This window comes from Mauremys reevesii, linkage group 2 (assembly GCF_016161935.1).
Source record: "Mauremys reevesii isolate NIE-2019 linkage group 2, ASM1616193v1, whole genome shotgun sequence".
Lineage (NCBI taxonomy): Eukaryota > Metazoa > Chordata > Testudines > Geoemydidae > Mauremys > Mauremys reevesii.
Genome location: NC_052624.1, coordinates 217,956,467 through 217,977,712, shown reverse-complemented (window position 1 = coordinate 217,977,712; position 21,246 = coordinate 217,956,467). Strand labels below are relative to the sequence as shown.

Below are 21,246 nucleotides of genomic sequence, written 5' to 3'. Positions count from 1 at the left end.
AAGTGCATTCGTTCATTAAAAGGATCACCTGACACTGTGGAAAACAACTTCTCCACTAGCTGAGCTGTGAGGCATCGCTCTTCCCTCAGCTGAAACTAATTAACACAGTCAGTGTCTGGCCCGCACCGCCCCCCTTTCTAACCAGGTTTTAAAAGCCCGGCTGCAGCGGTTTTAGCAGGGCGGCGCCCCCTGGTGGTACCCGGGGCGTGCTGCCGCTGTAATGTGATCCCAGCCATTGCTGATTGGCCCCGGGACGTCCTTTGGAAAGGGGCCTGAGTGCAGCTGCAGCGGGACCTGCCAGACTCTCCCGAGCTGGGGCTGGGGAGTGAGGGGGAGATGGAGCCCAAACTTCTCTCCTTAGCTCTCCTTTTCCTGGCCGTGCGGTGCGCCGCGTCCCTGCCCTGCCCCAGTCGATGCCTTTGCTTTAAAACCACCGTCCGCTGCATGCACTTGATGCTGGATCACATCCCCCGGGTGCCTCAGCAGACATCAGTCCTGTAAGTACCACGCCGCCTCCCTCCCGCTCGCTGAGCTTCCAGCTCCTGGTCAGCTTCGTGCCTCTCGGGGCTGGCGCTTCACGCCCTCCGCCCCAGTTTGGCTGTCGCAAGACAAGAGCGTGACCCAGAGGCTGGAGCAATTGGAACAGGGGCAGTGAGGAGAAATTCCAGGGGGAGACATACTGGGCAGAGGGGAGGTGACTGCCCCGGGGGGTCCCTGAAAGCTGGGGCACATCCCACAGGAGTCTGGTAGCATAGTGACTAAGTGGGGGTTGAGTGATCCTGGGCATAGTGGCATACCCCCAGGGGCGCCCCTGGAAGGTGAGTCCTGGCATATCTCAGGGGGTATTCCTGAAAGGGGATGGGCACATATGGGCAGTGACTGCTCACTGTGGCACTGGCAGTGATTAATTTGTAATGAAAGAGGTGCTGGGGCTCAACCAATTTGTTTACTTTCATAACTGACCTAGCAAGCCCGGAGGTGCTGAGGCTATGAACTGCCAAGCCTAGAGATACTGGGCTCAGCCCTGGCAAGCTGTGACACACATTAAGCACTAGGCCAGGGGTAGGCAACCTATGTCACGTGTGCCGAAGGCAGCACGTGAGCTGATTTTCAGTGGCATTCGCACTGCCTGGGTTCTGGCCACCAGTCCGGGGGGCTCTGCATTTTAATTTAATTTTAAATGAAGCTTCTTAAACATTTTAAAAACCTTATTTACTTTACATGCAACAATAGTTTAGTTATGACGCAGTGGCAGTATTGTAGCCAATGAGGTTAATCCGAGGCGCGATTATTGCTAGTTGTAGACTTATAGAAAGAGACCTTCTAAAAACGTTAAAATGTATTACTGGCACACACAACCTTACATTAGAGTGAATAAATGAAGACTCGGCACATCACTTCCGAAAGGTTGCCGACCCCTGCACTAGGCATTGGCATATGCCAGGGGGAAACTCTAGAGTGGCAGATCACAAGAGCTCCTGGTAGTGGTGGAGGAAGACTGATATATCCCAAGGGGAGATATATGTGAATTATCTGAGTGGGAATGGATGGCATATCATAACAGGAGTCTCTAGTGATGGTGTTTGGGGAGGGGGTGGGTTTGAGTGATCTCAGGGGATAACTTATTCCAGAAGCACCCCTGGAGTATAGGTGTGAGATGAAAGATCCCAGGGGGGAGTAAGAGAAATCAGACTGGGCATGTACTTGAGGTAGTGGGAGGTGGATACATTTCAGTGGTTGACCTGGGTGGGTGAGGGTGATTGTTAATTGCAGAGGCAAACCACTGGGAAGGATTGGAGGTTTGAGGTGATTATATGGTTGGAGGAGTTTAGATTGGAGGTAAATTATTTGAAGGATGAGAGGAAAAAGGAAAAGTGTTTGAATGTGGAAACAATTTAATTCCTGAAAATATTGAAGCTGAGAACTGCAGCAGCAGCTCCAAAGAGCACTTTCCACTGTCAGGAGTAAAGGTACAGATAAAAGTCAATAATTAAGGTTGTGCTGACATGATAGGAAATAACCAAATGCATTTGAACAGATGGAGCTTTGACTGTTTTGCTGGCTAGGGCCATGTTGCTGGACTGTTTTTGCTCCCAGGTTCTCTCTCTCTCTCTCTGCAGAATGGACTGCGAAGCAGCTGCTAATGGTCTCTTGTCAGGTTGGGCTTTGTTTGGTCCCTTCCTGTGTCAAGGCCAGGATACCCTTTTGTCTAGTCATGAAACAGGACTGGCATGTCACTGCTTTCCAACCAAAGTAACACACCCACTAATGGGTTTCAGCTTGATTGCTTTTACTGTCATTCATTAATGTTCCCATATCCAATTTTTGCTCTCTTTATGTTTGGAAATGTTCGTATTGCAAGAGTGGAAAACAAGGAGACCAGAGGGCAAGTGTGAAAAATCGGGACGGGGGTTGGGGGGGTAATAGGTGACTATATAAGAAAAAGCCCCAAAAATCGGGACTGTCCCTATAAAATGGGGATATCTGGTCACCCTAGTGGAAAATGATCAAGTAACATAGACAAATAGTTACAGCAGCATGGGATCATCAAGGTAGCTGTTATTTCAGAGTGTATATTTGCAAATGATTAAATTTTAAGCCTAAACCTCTTTGAACTGTTTTAAACCAGAACTAGTTTATGATTTTAACTGATTACAATTGCCATGGATAAACGTACTGTGCTACCAGGATAGTTTTTGCTCAGGAAACATGATGATCTGTTTTCAGATGCTATTATTTTCCCTTTAGAAAACATCTGCTAGCCTATCAAGACCTTAGTCATCATTGTTATTGAAGCTGTTAAACAACAACAACAACAACAACAAAAAATAGGCTGACTACAACTTTGTCAGAGAGGGAGAACTTGAGAGCCAAGTGGCAGTTGTAATAAATGGTTGAAAAGATTAAGGCTGAAAATTACAGGGAATGAACAAACTTTGGTTTGATTTTGATTTTGTAAAAACTGGATTAATCTCCTTGAATGCTGTATGTTACTGGAGGTTGCTAAAGATTCAGGTTTACAGCTGTGACACTGTGATTTGCTCTCTTAAAGTCTCTTCCCTGAGGATTAGATCAATAGAAAATTGATCTTGGCTCATGTATTTGCTTTTCCTAAAGAAGGAAAGAGCAATGCCCAACTGTGACACCTGCCCACACCTAACTGATGCCTGCTGTGTTTAGAAATGGTCTTCTGTGGTAATTCATTGAGATTAAATATCTTCTGAAGCAACATTGTCAATGGGCAATATAATATTTTATTTATACTGCTGGAGGTACCAATCGAGCATAAATGGACAGTGTAATTAAAAAAAAAGAAAAAAAAAAGTCCATGCCTCAAAGAGATCACAGTCTAAGGCCCCAATCTTCAGTGTCCTTCTCCTCCTTAGTGTGGGATGACTTCTGTGCAGAAGACAGTGAGACTCTGCATGGGTACAGGGAACTGCCTGCATGGAGAAGCTTGCAGGATCAGAGCCACTCTGCAGGTGCAACTGAGTGAGCATGAGATAACTGTAAAGTATCAGAGGGGTGGCCGTGTTAGTCTCAATCTGTAAAAAGCGACAGAGTCCTGTGGCACCTTATAGACTAACCGACATATTGGAGCATGAGCTTCTGTGGGTGAATACTCACTTCATCAGATGCAACTGTAAACAATTTATTAGAAATGTGATAGAGGATGCTGGAGACAGATGTTGTGAAGAATACTTCGTAAAGCTTCCCCTTCTACACCGAGATGCTTTATATTTCTGGTGGTAGAGAGAAGGCCCAGTCTGTACTGGGTAGAGTTCAAGGCCATAAAGGACCATTAGCTCATCTAGTCTGACCTCTGTTATATCACAGGCCATAACATTTTATCCAGTTACTCCTGTATTGAGCTCAAGAACTTTTGTTTGACTAAAGCATTTCTTCCTGAACAGCATCTAGTCTTCCTGTGAAGATGTCAAGAGATGGCAAATTTGCCACTTCCTTTGGTAACTTGGTCCAGTGGTTAAACAACCAATGGTTAGTCATCCTCACTGTTAGGTAGCTTTTAAAGGAGGGCAATTGGTCCTCTCTTGTGATTATTCTACAGGGCCTATGATAAAGGAATAATGATTGCTTTGCACAGGTGTAAAACAGAATCTTAAAGAACTACTACATAGAGGGATGTGGAGACAAGTCTCTAAGTAGGCCTAGAATTTCAGTTAAAGCTGTCAACTCCTGACAGCTTTATTTTAAAGACATTTAAACCAATTAAGTGATACCAAAGGATTACAACATAGTATAAACAATATCTGCAACTCCCTTGACATGCCACATTTAGATAGTGAGAAGTGTTCTCAGAAGGAATGGGCAGGTCAGCTGGAAAGAGATAAAAATGATACAGGAGCTTTGCTGAATAACAGAATTGCTTAGTTAGTTAAAGAGGGGAGGGGAGATTCCCCAGTATTGGGAGGAAAATATATCAACAGAGCTCACTGGGGAAAGGTTGTATGCACATTTAATTGGCCATCTTTTTCTTTATTTATTATTTTAATCTATAACCATATGCTGCCAGAGCATACCAAGCTACTGCTATTGAAACACAGGCCAGTATTGCTAATACATACGCATATCAACACTTATTCAAAATCTCGTTTGATATGAGCCAGCATCTTCGATATCAGTGAAGTTATGTATGCATGTAATGCAATTAAACCCCCTTAGGAAACATGAATTCCATCATAAGCCTAAAGCTGTGGAAAATACAGTCTCTTTACTGCTAGTTTTTTAAATGGATCAAGCCACTGGGGAAATATAAAGGCTGTAGACAAAAGATATCTGGTAATGACCAGTTTTTTATATTTTATGTAAGACTGACTGCTAATGAGAAGTCTGACATCACTTGGCTTAGTTAAACCGAGGGCTCTTTGTCCTAAAGTTCTTGGCATATGTATACTTTGTGCAATTCTGTGATAAGTTTCATGGTCTTGGATATAAAATGTGAATGTTCATAGAAGAAGTTGAGGATATAGATGCAGTCGATAAAGATAATTTGAACATAAACATTTAACACAGCTTTCTCAGGCGAAGCTTTTTAAGACTATTTATGAATTTTGTTACTTCATGTTTCCCTTACTTTATTAGGAGGTTCCTGTCCTCTTGGAATAAGTCAATCTTATGTATTAATTGAAAATTTTTGCTTTGTGTGGAAATTGCCAGCTTGCTCTTGCACCTCTGAAGAGGGTGAGCGAACCATAAGAATAGCAGGGTATGCTATTACTTCATCCTATATACACCACCATATATTTTACATAACTGCCAAAAACGTAGATTAGATGCGATAGTTCGAACTCCGAGAAGTCGAATGCTACCCGTCGACCCGGCCGGTAAGTATAGACGTACCCTTAGAGTTCTGATGGCTTCTGCCACAGAAGACAGGGAGGTCCACTAGAAGGTTCCTAAGCAATTTAAAGGGATACTCCTCAGTTCCTATATAATACAACATCTGAAAACTACAGATCAAAATGGTAGGGAGAAATCCTGTATTATTGTGGAGATGAATTAGAAGATCTAATACATATTTTAGGTCTAAATCCTGCAACTGATTTTGCATAGGTAGCCCAAATGGGTTACATCCACACTGCAGGTGGAAGTGTGCTTCCCAATTCAAGTAGACAGATGTGCTAGCTCTGTTCGCTCTAGTGTGCTAAAATAGCAGTGCAACCAGGTTAGCATAGGTGGCAGGTTGGGCTAGCCACTTGAGTACAAACCTGTCCTGACCCCTGGTGGCTAGCCTGAGCCGCTGGCTATGGCACCATTTGTAGCATGCTGGCTCAAGCAGATGTGGCGCATATGTCTACTTGAGCTAAGAAGTTCACTCCAAGCTGCAATGTAGACATGCCCATTGATTCTGTGCAGGTACAGGGTTCTGTCTGTACTCAACGAATTGTAGGCATGGGACTTAACGTGTCCCGATTCCGTTGGCCAGCTCCTCAGCTGTGTAGATTGGGTTAGTGCCGTTGGCATCAATGGAGCTATGATGAATCTGGCCCTGTGTTTCTATGCAAATGAGATTGAAATGACTGTAACTCTTATTTAATGATCTATGGATGCAATATGTTACTCCACTAGGAAAATTTTAGATGAAAATTCAGTATTACTGGATCAGACTTGTTATGTAATGGAGCAAAAATGACACGCTTCTGGATCATAAATGGTACTGGAACTTGAAGAAAGTGTATTACTATTAATGCCACAGATGGCAGTGCATTTGTCTTAGAGACTGGAATAAAAGGGTCAGACCTATAGGTCCCAAATAAAAGCTGCCAGAATTTTATTTGTATTTTAGAAATAAATCACACTGAGCTATAAATATTAGTACATGGACATTCATTTAAACAAAATATAAATTCACATTAAAAACAGCTAATGTTAAATCTTAAGACGCCTAAGTGTATTGGTCAAGTCTCTTACTTATGTGGAACCTGTGTCTCTTCCTCCAAATGTTCCTTAAAGCTCCCACACTGGATGAAGTAAAGCATCAAAGAGAAGTAGAGGCCTGTTCCCAAACACTGTCCAGCAGACCAATTTCCATTCCCTAAACTGCCCCATGTGGAAAAGTTCATAGCAAAGGTCTTCGTATCTCTTAGAAAGCTAAGATTTAATTCTCTCTCTTCCCCCTCGCCACCCCCATTTTTCTTCTGCCTGACCATTTCTTTTCTAAGAAGACATCACAGTTGGGATCAATACCTTCATTGATCTGAGGTGAAAGCTGCCTGTCTGTCTGAAGAGTCCTGTAAAACAGTTGTCTGGTTTGCTGCACTTGCAGCTCCAATGAAGTGCGTACCACTGATGCTTCTGAAGCGCAGCCGGTCATTTGTGAAGAGCAGAGAAAATACTTAGGAATGTTGCTGAAACGGTGAAAACTCTAAGCTCACATTTCCTTATGCACTGTGCAGCTAGATGTCTCATCTGTATAAAAACAGAGGCTAGCTGAACTGTAGGGAAATATTAACACTCCACAAGAGAGTGCTTTTGCTACAGAAAGAAAACTAGTTTTAGCTAAACATTCTCATTTATCTGCACTTGTAAGGAAGTATATTAACTTCTTTTTCTCTGTCCCACTCTTATTTTTGTTTTCAGTGGGGATGTGTTCCAGGAATTTGAATGGAGAACAATTATTGTTTTTAATAGGCAGAAGTGCATTTTATTTTGTTTTTACGTTGATTACTGGAAATTACTAAAATGTCTTTCATTTTATACTATTATTCAGTGACTTTCAATTACCATGCTAACCAACAATAACCTAGAAAAAGATAGATCTTTCAAATCCTAGATATGAACATTGTTATAATGAATTTGTTAGTAATTAAACTTCTGTTTGCTATGTATTCCATAGGTTTCAAGGCCAAAGGGGACCATCATGATCATCTAGGCTAACCTTCTTCACATCACAGGCCACAGAACCTCACCCACTAGTCCTGCAATAGACCTCTAACCTCTGAGTTACTGAAGCCTTCAAATCCATGATTTAAAGACTTCAAGTTACAGAGAATCCACCATTTACACTTGATGTCTGCTCTGTTACTGAGTAAAGCTTTATGTACAGTTGGGGCCCATTTCAAAGAGGGATTGGCTATTTATATGGGTAAAAAATATCCATATCCAGAGTTAATAGTAGATAAACTTTTAGAGGAGATCTAAAACCTTTGTGCTTCAGGGTTAAACTAATTTCTAACCATTAGGGTTGTCTCACCTCCGTCTACTTCATGGCTTCATGTACCTTCTGATGTTGGCCTCTGTTGCAGACAGTAAACTGGATTAGATGGAACATGGGTCTGATCCAGTATGGCAGTTCCTAAGTTCTGATTTCTTAAATACTCTGTGCACATATCCCTGTGGAATTGATTCTTAGTTCCACATATAATGGATCAGCCTCTTTGTCCGGTCAACTAACCCAATGGCAGAGATTAGCATGAAGTATGATTGCAGAGGGGATTACTGTGTAATAGATTTTCATTCTGATTGTGTCTATAGGAATATTATATAATATTACAGTAGTGCCCAGAAGTCCCAGTAGGGCTCAGTGCTCCATTGTGCTAGTGGCTATATGAATACACAGGAAGATATGGTTACTGCCTTGAATTGCTTACGGCCTAAGAAGTTTTCAAGGGTAGAAATCATTTGGCTGCAAAAACTGCTGGATAACTGCTGTCTGGTTTGGTTTGTCCTTGTGTGTTTATATATCAGAATCCCACTCCTATAAGGATTAGTCTAACAGAAGGCATCTAACACGTGGAGGACGCTGACACTTTCTTAAAAACATCTAGAATGCCATTGTCAAAGCTCCTTTGAGAGAAGTAAAGCTCAGTTACTGACAATGAACATTGCCAAGAATAGTAAATGCGCACAGATTCCAGGTGGCAGATGCATTTCAGTGGCACAATAAGTTATTGCAGAAGGAATTACTTTGAGAACAAGAAGTGCTCATGTGATTGGAAGACCATGGGCATTCAAAGACAGTAATGAATACATCACATTAATGTTCACTTTTTGATTGGTATCACATTTTATATTCATTTGGGGTTTTTATTCATCTGTTTTTTTTTTTAAATAAAAGGTAAGTTGTAATTAACCAATTGAGTCAATGTCATGTGACAAGTGTATTGGTCTTTGGAGACCTCACTCAGGTCATGTGACTGAGGGCTGGAAATCGAGCTGAGTTTCTTGCCAGCACTGTTGTGTACCTAGGGTGACCAGATGTCCCAATTTTATAGGAACAGTCCTGATTTTTGGGTCTTTCTTATATAGGCTCCTATTACTCCCCACCCCATCCCAATTTTTCACATTTGCTGTCTGATCACCCTATGTGTACCAGACTCTTATTATGGTACTTATATGTATCCTTTTCCTAATTATTTATTAGTGTTAATTTTTTTGTTAAAAACCTCTCTCAACAGGAATTACACTGTCAGTAGAAATAGTGGAAGGAATAGCTATAACATCTGCATTCAGCTTTCTAACAAAAACATTGCATTTTTGGCCAACCGTTAGGTATTTTTTGTCAACACTCTTTGAAAATGTATCTTTCTGTAAATCCCATATTTAATTTTTGGAGGGTGATAGTGGAAAATCCTAAGTATGAACTATTTTTGCTTTATAGCATATTTCTGTTCAAAAATTTGCCATGGGGAATCATCAAAATGGATCTGATGCAAAAGTCCCTGGGGTATGTTGTGACTACATTATCTATTGATAACTCATTCTAACTTTAAACAATGGCCCAGTTTCACAGTCTGTAGTCTGTGAGACTACTGAAACACAGAGTTCCATTAGTCCTGGAGCCAATGCAGAGCATATGCATAGATCATAGAAACATTTTGTAGGAGAATGTGGGAGGAGGTTGCCTCCTAATTCCAACTTTTGTAGGAACTGCAAATAGCATGTTTGTGCAGCATGGTCTGTTATGCTGGAATTCCTAACAGGAGTAATCCTTGATGTCCTGTGGTACTTGTTAGATACTTGACCTGTAAGGGTAAGTACAACTTGAAGGAAATCTCTTGGAATGCTCACAAAGAAAAGTGGGACTTGAGAAGAAAGTCGTGTGCATGCACACACACAAGTGAAGGAAAAGGAAGTGGGTGCTAGAGGAGAGCACATATCTTGCTTAGTTTCTCTGATTTATATAGAATAACAAGGCCAGAAGCACACCTTAGGCCAGGGGTGGGCAAACTTGTTGGCCCGAGGGCCACATCTGGTTGGGGAAATTGCATGCAGGGCTGGGGCAGAGGGTTGGGGTGCGGGAGGAAGTGTAGGGTGTGGGAGGGGGTGTGGTGTGGCTGAAGGGGCTCAGGGCAGAGGGTTGGGGTGCAGCAGGGAGCTCAGGGCAGAGAGCTGAGGTGCAGGAATGGTGCAGGGTGCGGGCTTACCTTGAGCAGCTCCGGGGTGGCAGCGGTGTGCAGTGGGGCTAAGGCAGGTTCCCTGCCTGCCCTGGCCCTGCACTGCTCCTGGAAGTGGCTGGCACCACGTCCCTGCAGCCCCTGGGGGAGGAGGGGCAGAGGGCTCTGTGTGCTGCCCTTGCCCACAGGTACCTCCCCCGAAGCTCCGATTGGTTGCGGTTTCCCATTCCTGGCCAATGGGAGCTGTGGGGGGGGGGGGCAGTGCCTGCAGGTGAGGGCAGCGTGTGCAGCCCTCTGCTCCCCGCTCCCCCAGGAGCTACAGGGATGTGGTGCCGGCTGCTTCCGGCAGTGGTGCAGGGCCGGGGCCAGGGCAGGCAGGGATCCTGCCTTTGCCCTGCGGTGCCACGGGGGTTGGCAATCCCGTAGGCCAGATCCAAAGCCCTGACGGGCCACATCTGTCCCATGGGTCGTAATTTGCCCACCCCTGCCTTAGGCCCATTGTAATCAACATCTGTTATAAGCAAGGCTGTCTTTAAAAATTTCAAAAGCAGCAGAGAGTCCTGTGGCACCTTATAGACTAACAGACATTTTGGAGCATGAGCTTTCGTGGGTGAATACCCACTTCGTCGTCATGCTCCAAAATGTCTGTTAGTCTATCAGGTGCCACAGGACTCTTTGCTGTTTTTACAGATCTAGACTAACACGGCTACCCCTCTGATACTTAAAAACTTCAGGTCATTTTTCAAAATACGCTGTTGTAGAATTTTTTTCATTTAGGGGAGGAGAATTTCTCATTATGAGTTCACCTTGTGTCTCATCTGTTTGCAGAGCCAACTATCCTATAACCTCACCATTGTGGGAAGAATAAATCTTCCCACTTTTATTGGATTCTAATGTGTCTCACAAACCTTGTATTGTTATCACTGTATTTATACTAATGCAGAATTTTGGACAAAACCTATTATGCCCAGGCTCTTAACATTTTGCATCCCAAAGTATGCCTGCAGGGACTGGACTAGATGATCTCTTGAGGTCCCTTCCAGTTGTATGATTCTATGATTTGTGTGCACATATGATCAGCTAGGTATCTAACTGAGCATTTACATGAATGATTACCATGCTTGTGCATGCAGGCACAAATTCTTAAAATCAAGCCCTGAGGATTAAGTAAATCCAGGCAGGCATGGCTTTGTAGGGGAGATGAGTGGAAACAGATTTTCATGGATGCTTGCTTTATTCCTTGAGAAGAGTCTTACTTCTAGAGCTCATGGATTGAATTCAGTAATCTTTAGTATCTGACTAAATGGCTCAAATGCACTGTCAGATCGTGGCTGTAGTTGATATAGTAGTCTGAGGGTAGAGAACAACCACATCTTGAAAGAAAGTGCTCACTTGATGAGATTCAAGAGTAGAATGAAAGAATCTTTGATTTGGGGGTGGGGAAGCTCTTTGTATGTCAATATTGACACCTCCTGCTGTTGGTTCTATGGAAGTTAGTGAGCAGCAGGCAGAACAGCTCTGTTGGATTCTGATCTTAGCTCAATCAAACTATGTAACATTTGGCTGCATCATGCTCATGTTTGCAGTAAGTTTTGAGCAGTGACAGAAATATCTTTTTATAGAGCTGCATCTGAGTGCTGCTGGGCTGTACCACACACTTCTAGCCCAGGTGTCCATGTAGCAGAGCACTGGCCAGTCTAGAAAAAATACATTTTAAACTGCATTTAAGGAATCGCTTGGCAACTTGGCAGGCATTAGAGGGCTGCTTATATTTTGCATAAAATGGTGTCTGTTGTGACTGGAATATAGATTACAGGATCCAGCATGACTGATATGGGTGGCTTCAGCAGCATTTTGGCCAGCAATGGAATAAAGAGTTTGGGTGAAAATGTTAAGCATATTACTTGAAAAGGTTCAAGTCAGCCAAGCTCTTTTTTTTTTTTTTTTAAATTCACAAAATGCATCACCACACAGAGAAGCATTAGTCATTTCTGGCCTACTTAAATCATCTCATTATATTTGTGGTCTCGACTAGGATTAGCAGGATCAGTCCATATGGCAGTTCTCTTCAGCCTCACTTTACACCTAAATAGGTGAATTATTCAAAACACCCAAATGATTATAATTTAACTTTCAAATTCCATTTTTTATCTTCCTGCTGAATGGAACACTTAGCCCAATAATAATAATAATAAACATTTTGAATGGAACACTTAACATTTACTTGGCCCTTTCTTTTTTTTTTTCTTTTTTACTCCGACTGTCGTACCCAAACAATGCGAGAAATGTAGTGTTTGTTACACCGCTCCAAATACTCTCACTCATATAACCTGACAGTTCCCTTTTTTAATCAAAAGGTGGAAAGAAAAAGCAGAGCTCCTTTAGAATTGGTAGCTAAATAAAATCAATACCGATTGCAGTATTCCAGTGTGGCATTATTACATGGCAATATGAAACAATGGCTTTCATTTTTGTCTTATCAAGTAACTTAAATTGATCCCTACAGTTAAAAAAGAAGTTTGTAAGGAAAAATTAATAAATTTTGAATCTGCAGTTGACACTAATTATGTGTGTGCTGTGAGCAAGCACGGCAGAAGAAAACACTGTTTACTGCTCCTGAGAATGTTTGGCTGTTCAAAAGATGCACATGTCCATAATTATGGGATGGTTGTAAATTCTGGGCTGGAATGCATAGTGGTTTCTCACTAATGCTGCTTTGGGGACTAGCAGACATGTTGGTGGTGCAGACGTTTCTTTGAATGGTCTTTGAGATTGTTTTCACTACTCTAGGGGACCTGCACTTATAAATTGCACGTTGACTTGCAGGATGTGAATAGTCATTGCTTTCTCCCTAACAATCCCAACACTACAGGGTTGGGAGCAAATGGCTCAGCAGGCCAGTGTCCTAACCCAGCTTGTTGGCTCACTGAAAACATTGCGTTGGCTTTTGACCTTGCTCACACCAGTGTAACTCCATTGTCATAAGTGATGCTACTCCTGATTTACATTGCTGTGATCTCAGAATCGAGTCTTTTGCCTCAAGTTACTTGATGAGCCATGTCAGTTGTGTAACAATTTTCTGACATTCAGTTTTGCTAGATTAAGGATGAAGGCACATATTTCTTTTAATGTCAAAAAGCTGTTTCTCTGAGTTCCCCTCTACCTGTCTTGAACAGTTGGGATACTCTCTGCTGTCAGTAGGTTGACTTGGAATGAAGAGGTAAAAAGGGAGAGAATACTTTCTCTCATTCTTTCTACTCTTGGGAATTCTCAAACAATAAGTACCACATTTTTTATTGTTGCAGAATTGAACATCTTGATGTTTACAACTGACCAAGTATTAAACTGCTAGTAGCTACTGTATCTACACTAGGAATTCTTACAGTAGGTTTCAGAATTAGGAAAATACCATTGGTTTACCGTACTTTTTGTTGATGACAAAATCTACAAAAGCCTTCATTCTGCTGTGATTTCACTGGGCAGCTAAAGTCCTTTAGTCTTTTAATAATAGATTGAAGTATTCCCATCTTCAAGATTGTAACTGCTCCGATTTAAACTGACAATGCCAGTATAGTTTAATTCTGTGTAGTATCATTAGAATCAATGGAAAAGCTACTGTTACAAATGCTGTATTACATTTACTCAAGCCTATTTCATGCTGATGTGACTAATTCAAATGGCTTTTGGCAGCAAGTTTGTAATTTGTTGAACCTGTTTTTATCACCTTGTCTTCCTATTATTTCTCCAATAGCCCGTGCAAGGATTTATCGTCTCAAATGGGTTTCACCAACTTTACTTGAAATCCTAGCACCTGATTTGAATGTTTTCTTTGCTTTGCATGGTTTTCTGCTTTGATTTTATATTAATCTGTATATTCAAGATCGTATAAATCTGAGATAAACATCCTCTGTATATTTCTTCCAGGTGGTCCTCTGAAACCTGGGAATGTAAGTGCTTCCTTAAAATGAAATGGTAGGAGTGGCAGTATCTGTTACCTCCAGATGAAGTGAGTCAACTGCTTGTAGAATGTCTGTTTGTTTAAGAGTTTATCTGGTCGTTATTCTCCATTTCAAGTTAGAATTGTGGGTAGAGCAGGTTGAAATATGATGCAAACAGTGTATTCAGTGGATCCAGCCCATCTTTCTCCCCTTAAATTTCCTACAAAGATCAAGCCTTTGACTAACAAACATGTTTGTAATACTTGTTTGACAAACAGATATTTGTAAATTTATTCCAGACGTTGGGCTGTGTTCAGCATTTGTTGTTCAAACTTACCTAAGACTGTTTACCATTTCTGCCCAAAGAATGGGTGATCTAACCTTTAGAACCAGGAGGAGTGCATCAAGAAGCCAGTGAGGAATTGCGGCTATCAGAGAGCATGGGAGTGTAACAGTTCTCTCTTGGGGAGCATGGCCTAGTGGTCATGGCTGCAACTCCTGACTGATGAGGGCATTGTGGGGAGCGAAGCCTGGGCCCTCCCACTCCACTGGGCTCTGACCCAGGGCCCTTTTGGCTACCAGTAGTCTAACAACAAAGGCTGCTTAAGACTGTCCTCCCTGGGCCTCTTCCTCTCATCCACCCCGCGGTGTCATCTTAGTCCAAGGCTTTTCCTTGGTGTGGAAACCCAAACCATGATAAATACTGTAAAGGGGGTTACCAATGTCCAAGTGCCACAGGATACTTCCCTTTCTGGTTATTTTTGGGGTGGGTCCTCCCTTCCCTCAGGAAGGGCCCCTTCGGGCAGATGTGTCGGAGTCTTAGGCTCTGCTCTGCTCTGGCTGTGGGCTGCAGGTCTACTCACCTCCAGCTCTGCTACCCAAATGAGCTAATTCCCTGCCTTTTAATTCCTCCAGCAGATGGAGCATTTGCTGCAGGCTGAGCCCAAAATAATTTCTGAACCCCTTGTTGCCCAGTGTGAGGTTTGTACACCACCTCACAGGGAGAAAGACATAATATATAAGCAAGACTAGTAAAATTCAGGATACTTTTAATCTTTTTCCTATCCTGTTTTATAAGAGCGTTATACAGTAACTCCTTACTTAACGCTGTAGTTGTGTTCCTGAAAAATGCGACTTTAAGCGAAATGATGTTAAGTGAATCCAATTTCCTCATAAGAATTATTGTAAATGAGGGGGTTAGGTTCCAGGGAATTTTTTTTTCACCAGACAAGACTAATATAATATAAAATATACACACACGGTATACGTTTTAAACAAACAATTTAATACACAGTGATGATTGTGAAGCTTGGTTGAGGTGGAGGAGTCAGAGGGTAGGATATTTCCTTTGATGCTAAATGATGAACTAGCAGTTGGCTGAGCCCTCAAGGGTTAACTCTCACTCTACAAGGCAGCAGGAATAGAGGGAGATATGCACATTTCCCCTTTAAGTACACTGCCTTGTTAATTAGATCAGCTTGCTGAGACCCTCTGTCCTGAGCCTTGGTGTGCCCCCCCTGCTCTACGGAAGATGGGGTAAGCAGGGTGCAGGAGCAGGGGGAGGGGGACACCCTGACAGTAGCCCCCTTCTTCCTTCCCTCCCCGCTGCACAGCAAGCAGGAGTCCCGGGGAACAGCTCCAAGGCAGAGGGCAGGATCAGCACATGGCAGTGGGGGGAGGGACAGCTGCAATTGCTAGCCTGCTGGGCAGCTGCTGCACAGGGAACTTAGGGGAGCAGGGAGCTGATGCGGGGCTGCTGGTCCACCCTTGTTCCAAGCCCCCACCAGCTAGCTGCAACGGGCTGCTCTTCCTGCAAGCAGTAGACAAAGCAGGCGGCTGCCAAAGGATGTTAGAAGGGAGCATTGCACAACTTTAAATGAGCACGTTCCCTAATTGATCAGCAGTGAAACAACATTAACCGGGATGACTTTAAGTGAGGAGTTACTGTATTTAGCTTTGTATGTGGAACATAGATCTAAAAATAGTTGGTTTCCTTCCTAATGGAGGGAAACAGAGCAATATAAACCAGGTTTGTTAGCCTTCTAATAGACTGCATAATACAACTTCATGTGTCACGTTCACACAGCTAGATCTGTGAGCTTATGTGCATGCACGTTCACACTGACTCACGTCCAGCATGCGGGGCTCAATGAGGGCTGGGGTGGGGAGGAAGGAAGGAAGGAGCAGGAATCCCCTCTGGGCTTCTGTAGGCAGCATGGCTTGGGTGAGTGTTTCCCCTCCTCCTACATGTGGGCTAGAGCCCCGAGATCTCAGTTGGTACATGGACTATGGGGTGCTCTGCAAGGGATGAAGTTGAGGAGATGCATACTGTGGACCCCTTTCCCCAGGTGAATCACAGGGGTGTTCGGGGAGCGGGGGGCAAACCCTGCCAGTGCAGGGTGACAAACATGAAGGATTGGGGAGGCAGGCCAAGAGTTAATTGAAGTAGTGCATGCTGTTGCAGCAGAAGCTGTTGCGGCAGCAATTCAAAGGCTACAGGACACTCTGCAACCTGTGGGGCAATGGAGTTAGCCACAGGGCTCAGGGGAGGACCCAGTGTTACTGGGTTAGCAAGGCTGCCTAGGAGGTCAGCAGCTTTTCACAAGTGTTGCAGGCTCACTTACAATTGTTTCAGAAGTCGGAGATCACCTCTGCAGACACGTTTCGGAGGCGGTCCTCATCACCCTGCATGGGCTCAGGTTTGGGGTGACCAGGATCACCTCATTAGTACAGGGAAGGTGAGTGAGGAAAAATCCATATCCTGCCTGACAGAGACTGGAGTGCCGTGCAGGGCCTCAGGACACTGCAAAGTTTGCAGCCAGATCATTGTCTGGCATATGTAATTGCTGGAATTAGAGGGCTCTGGCCAGGGCTTTGGCATGCCACTGAGTATTACTTCATCCTATATACACCACCATATATTTTACATAACTGCCAAAAATGTGGATTAAATCCAGTGCTTTCCATTTCGTCATACTAACACAAGATGGAAAAACTGCATAACTGATGAATGTGTGCAGTGCTACTTAAGAGTGCCGTCACCTACTCTTGTCCACATCATTTGACAATGGTCTCAGAGCCAGAGCTACATTCCACTTCTGTGTAGAATTAGAATTTTCAACTGGAGAGTAAGATGCAGGATTGCTTTGATTTTGAACATTTTTACATTGTAGTAAAACAGAATGGGGGTGAAATACAGAAAATATTGGCTATGCAAAATAGCATGCTTTCTAAATAGGATTTCTACCTGTATTTTCAATAAGGCATCAACAACTCTTTAATGTGATGTGTGTATCTGGAGTATGTAGGGAGCTGGATAGGGAATGGATCTTTATAATCTCTGTAACTTTTAGAACTAAGTGTCTTTTTATAGGAAAAAAATCTTGATTTCTCCTTGTATTTAGTGTGTTTGCATGCCACATGTATATCCTATTTGATATGTGATGGTTTTAATTATTTGCTATTAAACCTTCTTTGGGGTAGAACAGTTCTTTCTCTAATAGACTGTGCTGGGCAAAATTTCTTGGACAAAACTTTTTGGAGGGGGGAAAAAAAAGGAAATTCAAGGTGACTGAAATATTTCATTAATTCATGTTAAATTCACCAAACTGTTTCTGTCGGAACCAGCCTCCCAAATCAAAATGTTTCATTTTGAGATTTTAGAAACTAAACATTTTACTTCAGTTTTGTTTAAAAATCTAAACACAAAACAAACAAATGTTGAACAGGTGAAATGAAACATTTTGTTTGACCCAAAACTTTTTTTTCAATTTTTCCATTCAGTCACTGCACTGAAAAGTCGGTTATTCACACAGCTCTCCTAATAAATCCAAGCCAGTGGCTTCCCTTCCCACCCACCCAACCACAGCAACATAAATATATTTGGTGTACAAAGTCACAGAAGAACTAGCATCAGCAATTGAAGTCACTGTTGACCTACTACAGTTCCAGTTGATGATCAAAAGATATTACTTTGCAGCACAGCAACAGCGGAAATAAATCCAGTACCCTGTTGAACTGATTTTCAACATGCAAACCCGGCTGATGGCTCTCAGTTATAACAGATGTCGGAAAGTGACAGGCACTCTTCTACATATGCGTTAAGAACGTTCCACTTGACTGGGAAGCCCCCCCCCCCCCCAATCAAATTACTAAGCACATCCTAACAAATCACATCCAAGTAGAGAAAAACCTAAAGGAAGAGAATTACTCCTTTTTCCTCACCTTCTGCTTTGACACGGTACATGCACTGCCTTATGTGATGCTGTCAATTACAGTACTAATGAGCAGTTTGGCAACGGAGCACTTGCAGTACTGCCCAAGAGGCTATCTCTTAGGGAAAAACTGAATGTATTAGAGAACATGGTCTCTTTAGAATTTATTATCTTTGTCTGTATTTGGTAATCACACTTAAAAGCCTTGATTTTGCTTACAGTTAGAGTAACAGATGATTCCACAGGTCAGCTTATCTTTTGGAAGGTACTAGACTTACAGTAGTGGGTAACCTGTGGCCTGTGGGCCACATGTGGCCTGTCAGGATAATCCACTGGCGGGCCGCAACACGGTTTGTTTACAATTGCACGGCCGCCCGGAGATCCCAGTGGCTGCGGTTTGCTGTTCCTGGCCAATGGGAGCTGTGGGAAGCGACATGGGCTGCAGGGACATGCTGGTCACTGCTTCCCACAGCTCCTGTTGGCCGGGAATCGTGAACCACAGCCGCTGGGAGCTGGGGGCAGCCTTACAAATGTAAACAAACAGTGTCATGGCCCGCCAGCGGATTACCTTGATGGGCCGTGGGTTGCCCAGCTCTGTGAGTGGGAGCTACAGTGAAATGCTGAATCCCAACCTTTTTCTCCCTCACTGTGCTGTTTTGCATATAAAACATTCCCACTTTCAGATATCACCCTGGAATAGCTGCTAATGGATGTTTGTTTGTATTTTAGTAGATATTAGAATCTGAAATTGTGGATCAGGGCCCCATTGTACTAGACACTGTCTCCTTTTCCTCTTTCATCCTTCACCATCATAGCAAATGCAAATAGACTTGACCAGATTCTACAAGCATACAACTTAACCATAGGACTAAACATGCACATTTCTCTGCTGTGTTCATTGCAATCTGTGTGTAAATAATTTGCCCGTAAACCTATAGCTCATGTAAGATATGAACAATTTCTTTGGTGTGTGTGTGTTATGCAGGAGTTCAGTCTAGATGGTCATGCTAGTTCTTTATGGCCTTCAGGTCTATGAATTGGGGTGCAATTTCCTACTTACCCCACACTCAGGAGATTGCAATACAAATGTGTGACAAGTCAAGATTTCCAAAACACATTTGGGATGCCAAGATACCACAGACTTGCAGTTTAGTGCCTGTCCACCCATCTCACATACAAGCTGCTTCTAATTTTGGTGATGTGAATGTTGATGTTTAGGCTCAGGATCCTATGTGGAATACATCAAATACCTTCTGGAATCCACCGATCATTAGAAGGATGGAATGATCGTGTGTTCTTAACAAATGTTGAGTACATGTGCAGGAAGTATTCTAAAATTGTAAAAATAACAGCTTATCAAAATAAAAGTGGAAGGATACACCTTTTAAAGACTTATGCTTGTAATGTAAATAAACAGTGGTGTCTTTGGAATTAATCTTGGTATAATGAGAATCCTGTATAAGAGAATTTAAAATCTTGATTGATCGTAGTCCATAGATTCCAAGTTGAGACAGGGTACATTTTGATCATCTAATCCAGGGATAGGCAACCTTTAGCATGTGGCTTGCCAGGGTAAGCACCCTGGCGGGCCGGTTTGTTTACCTGCCACATCCACAGGTTCGGCCAATCGCGGCTCCCACTGGCCGCGGTTTGGTGCTCCAGGCCAAAGGGGGCTGTGGGAAGTGGCGGCCAGCACATCCCTCAGCCTGTGCCATTTCCCGCAGCCCCATTGGTCTGGAGCAGCGAACCGCGGCCAGTGGGAGCCACGATTGGCCGAACCTGTGGATGTGGCAGGTAAACAAACCGGCCCGCCAGGGTGCTTACCCTGGTGAGCCGTGTGCCAAAGGTTGCTGATCTCTGATCTAATCCAATGGTTCTCCAACTGTGGGTCAGGACTCCAGAGTGGATCGCCACTCCCAGTTTAATGGAGTCACCAGGGCTGGTGTTAGACTTGCTGGGGCCTGGGACTGAAGCCAAGGTCTGAGCCCCACGACCCAGAGCTGAAGCCCTCAAGCTTTGGTTCCCCCCACCTCCCGGGACAGCTGGGATTTGCTCCCCCTGTCCTGGGTGGTGGGGCTCAGCCTTCGATCCCACTTCCCAGGGGATGTAGTAATTTTTCTTGTCAGAAGGGGGTCACGCTGCAATGAAGTCTGAGAACCCTGATCTAGTCTGACCTTCTGTACAACACAGGCCAAAAAACTTACCCCAATTAATTCCTAGAGCATATTGTTTTTAGAAAAACATCCAATCTTGATTTAAAAATTGTCAGTGATGAAGGATTCACCACAACCCTTGATAAATTGTACCAATGGTTAGTTACCCTCAGTGTAAATAATTTACACCTTATTTCCAGTCTGGAAGCTGAACATAAACAAATCCAGCCATTGGATCATGTTGAAGAGCCCATTATTAAATATTTGTTTCGCATGTAGGTATTTACAGACTAATCAAGTCACCTCTTAACCTTTTCTTTTGTTGAGCTAACCAACTTGTTCCCAGAAAGGTATTTGTGATCAACATGCCATAAGTGGGGTGGGAGGATCACTTTGGAATTGCTGTCTTCAAGGGATAGGAAAAATACGATGAATACTGCTGTGTATAGATATTTTTTTCTCTGTCATTGGTGAAGTGCTTTAAATACAAAAAAAAATCTGAGAAATATTTCTCACATTTTTAAATAGTAGGGCTCTGATCCTGTGAACGCTCATGGGCTTAACTCAATACACATCAGTAGTCCCACTGCAGTCAATAGGAACTAATCTTGTCTGTAAATTAAGCATGTATGTTTTTAGTGTTTCCAGGATTGGGGCCTTATAGTGAATCCATGTTTCTTTTGCAGTGGGTGAACTGTTTCTTCTGAGCATTACACTGCTGTATTTTGCATATAGCCACATTTGTAGATTAAATGGAACTGTGCCTTGTTTGAGAAGAAGCCTTGCTAATACTTTTGATACAACTCCAGTCTGATGCTATTTTTATATAATAATATTTAAAAATGTGAAACAGGCAGCCATTGCCTGTCCTGAATGTCTGCCACAAGCCTTTAAAAATATAGATGTGGGTGATGGTGTCCGTGAGAGTCAGGCCTCTCCTGCATGGCAGCTGTCAGTGTCTTTGGTCATGGGTCTTATTTAAGTGCCCTTATGCTCTGTCCTGTTGGTCAAATGAATCCCCTGTTGGGATTATCTGGCTTCAACAGGTACATTAGAAGCACGGTGTTGGTATGAATTAATTGTT

General features: G+C 43.1%; 1 protein-coding gene and 1 non-coding gene across 3 annotated transcripts in view; both read left to right on the top strand.

Moving 5' to 3' along the window:
* The first annotated feature begins 194 nt into the window (after positions 1 to 194).
* PXDNL (peroxidasin like) overlaps positions 195 to 21,246 on the top strand; it is a 299,709-nt gene continuing 278,657 nt past the window's right edge. For both annotated transcript variants that reach the window (XM_039527937.1, XM_039527936.1), the window contains exon 1: positions 195 to 497. In XM_039527937.1, coding sequence (XP_039383871.1) covers positions 337 to 497 — 161 coding nt within the window. In that variant the 5' untranslated portion in view covers positions 195 to 336. The remainder of the gene's footprint in view (positions 498 to 21,246) is intronic.
* LOC120399703 lies at positions 1,238 to 1,372 on the top strand. The gene has a single exon (XR_005595308.1). It is a non-coding gene; the product is annotated as a U4 spliceosomal RNA (small nuclear RNA).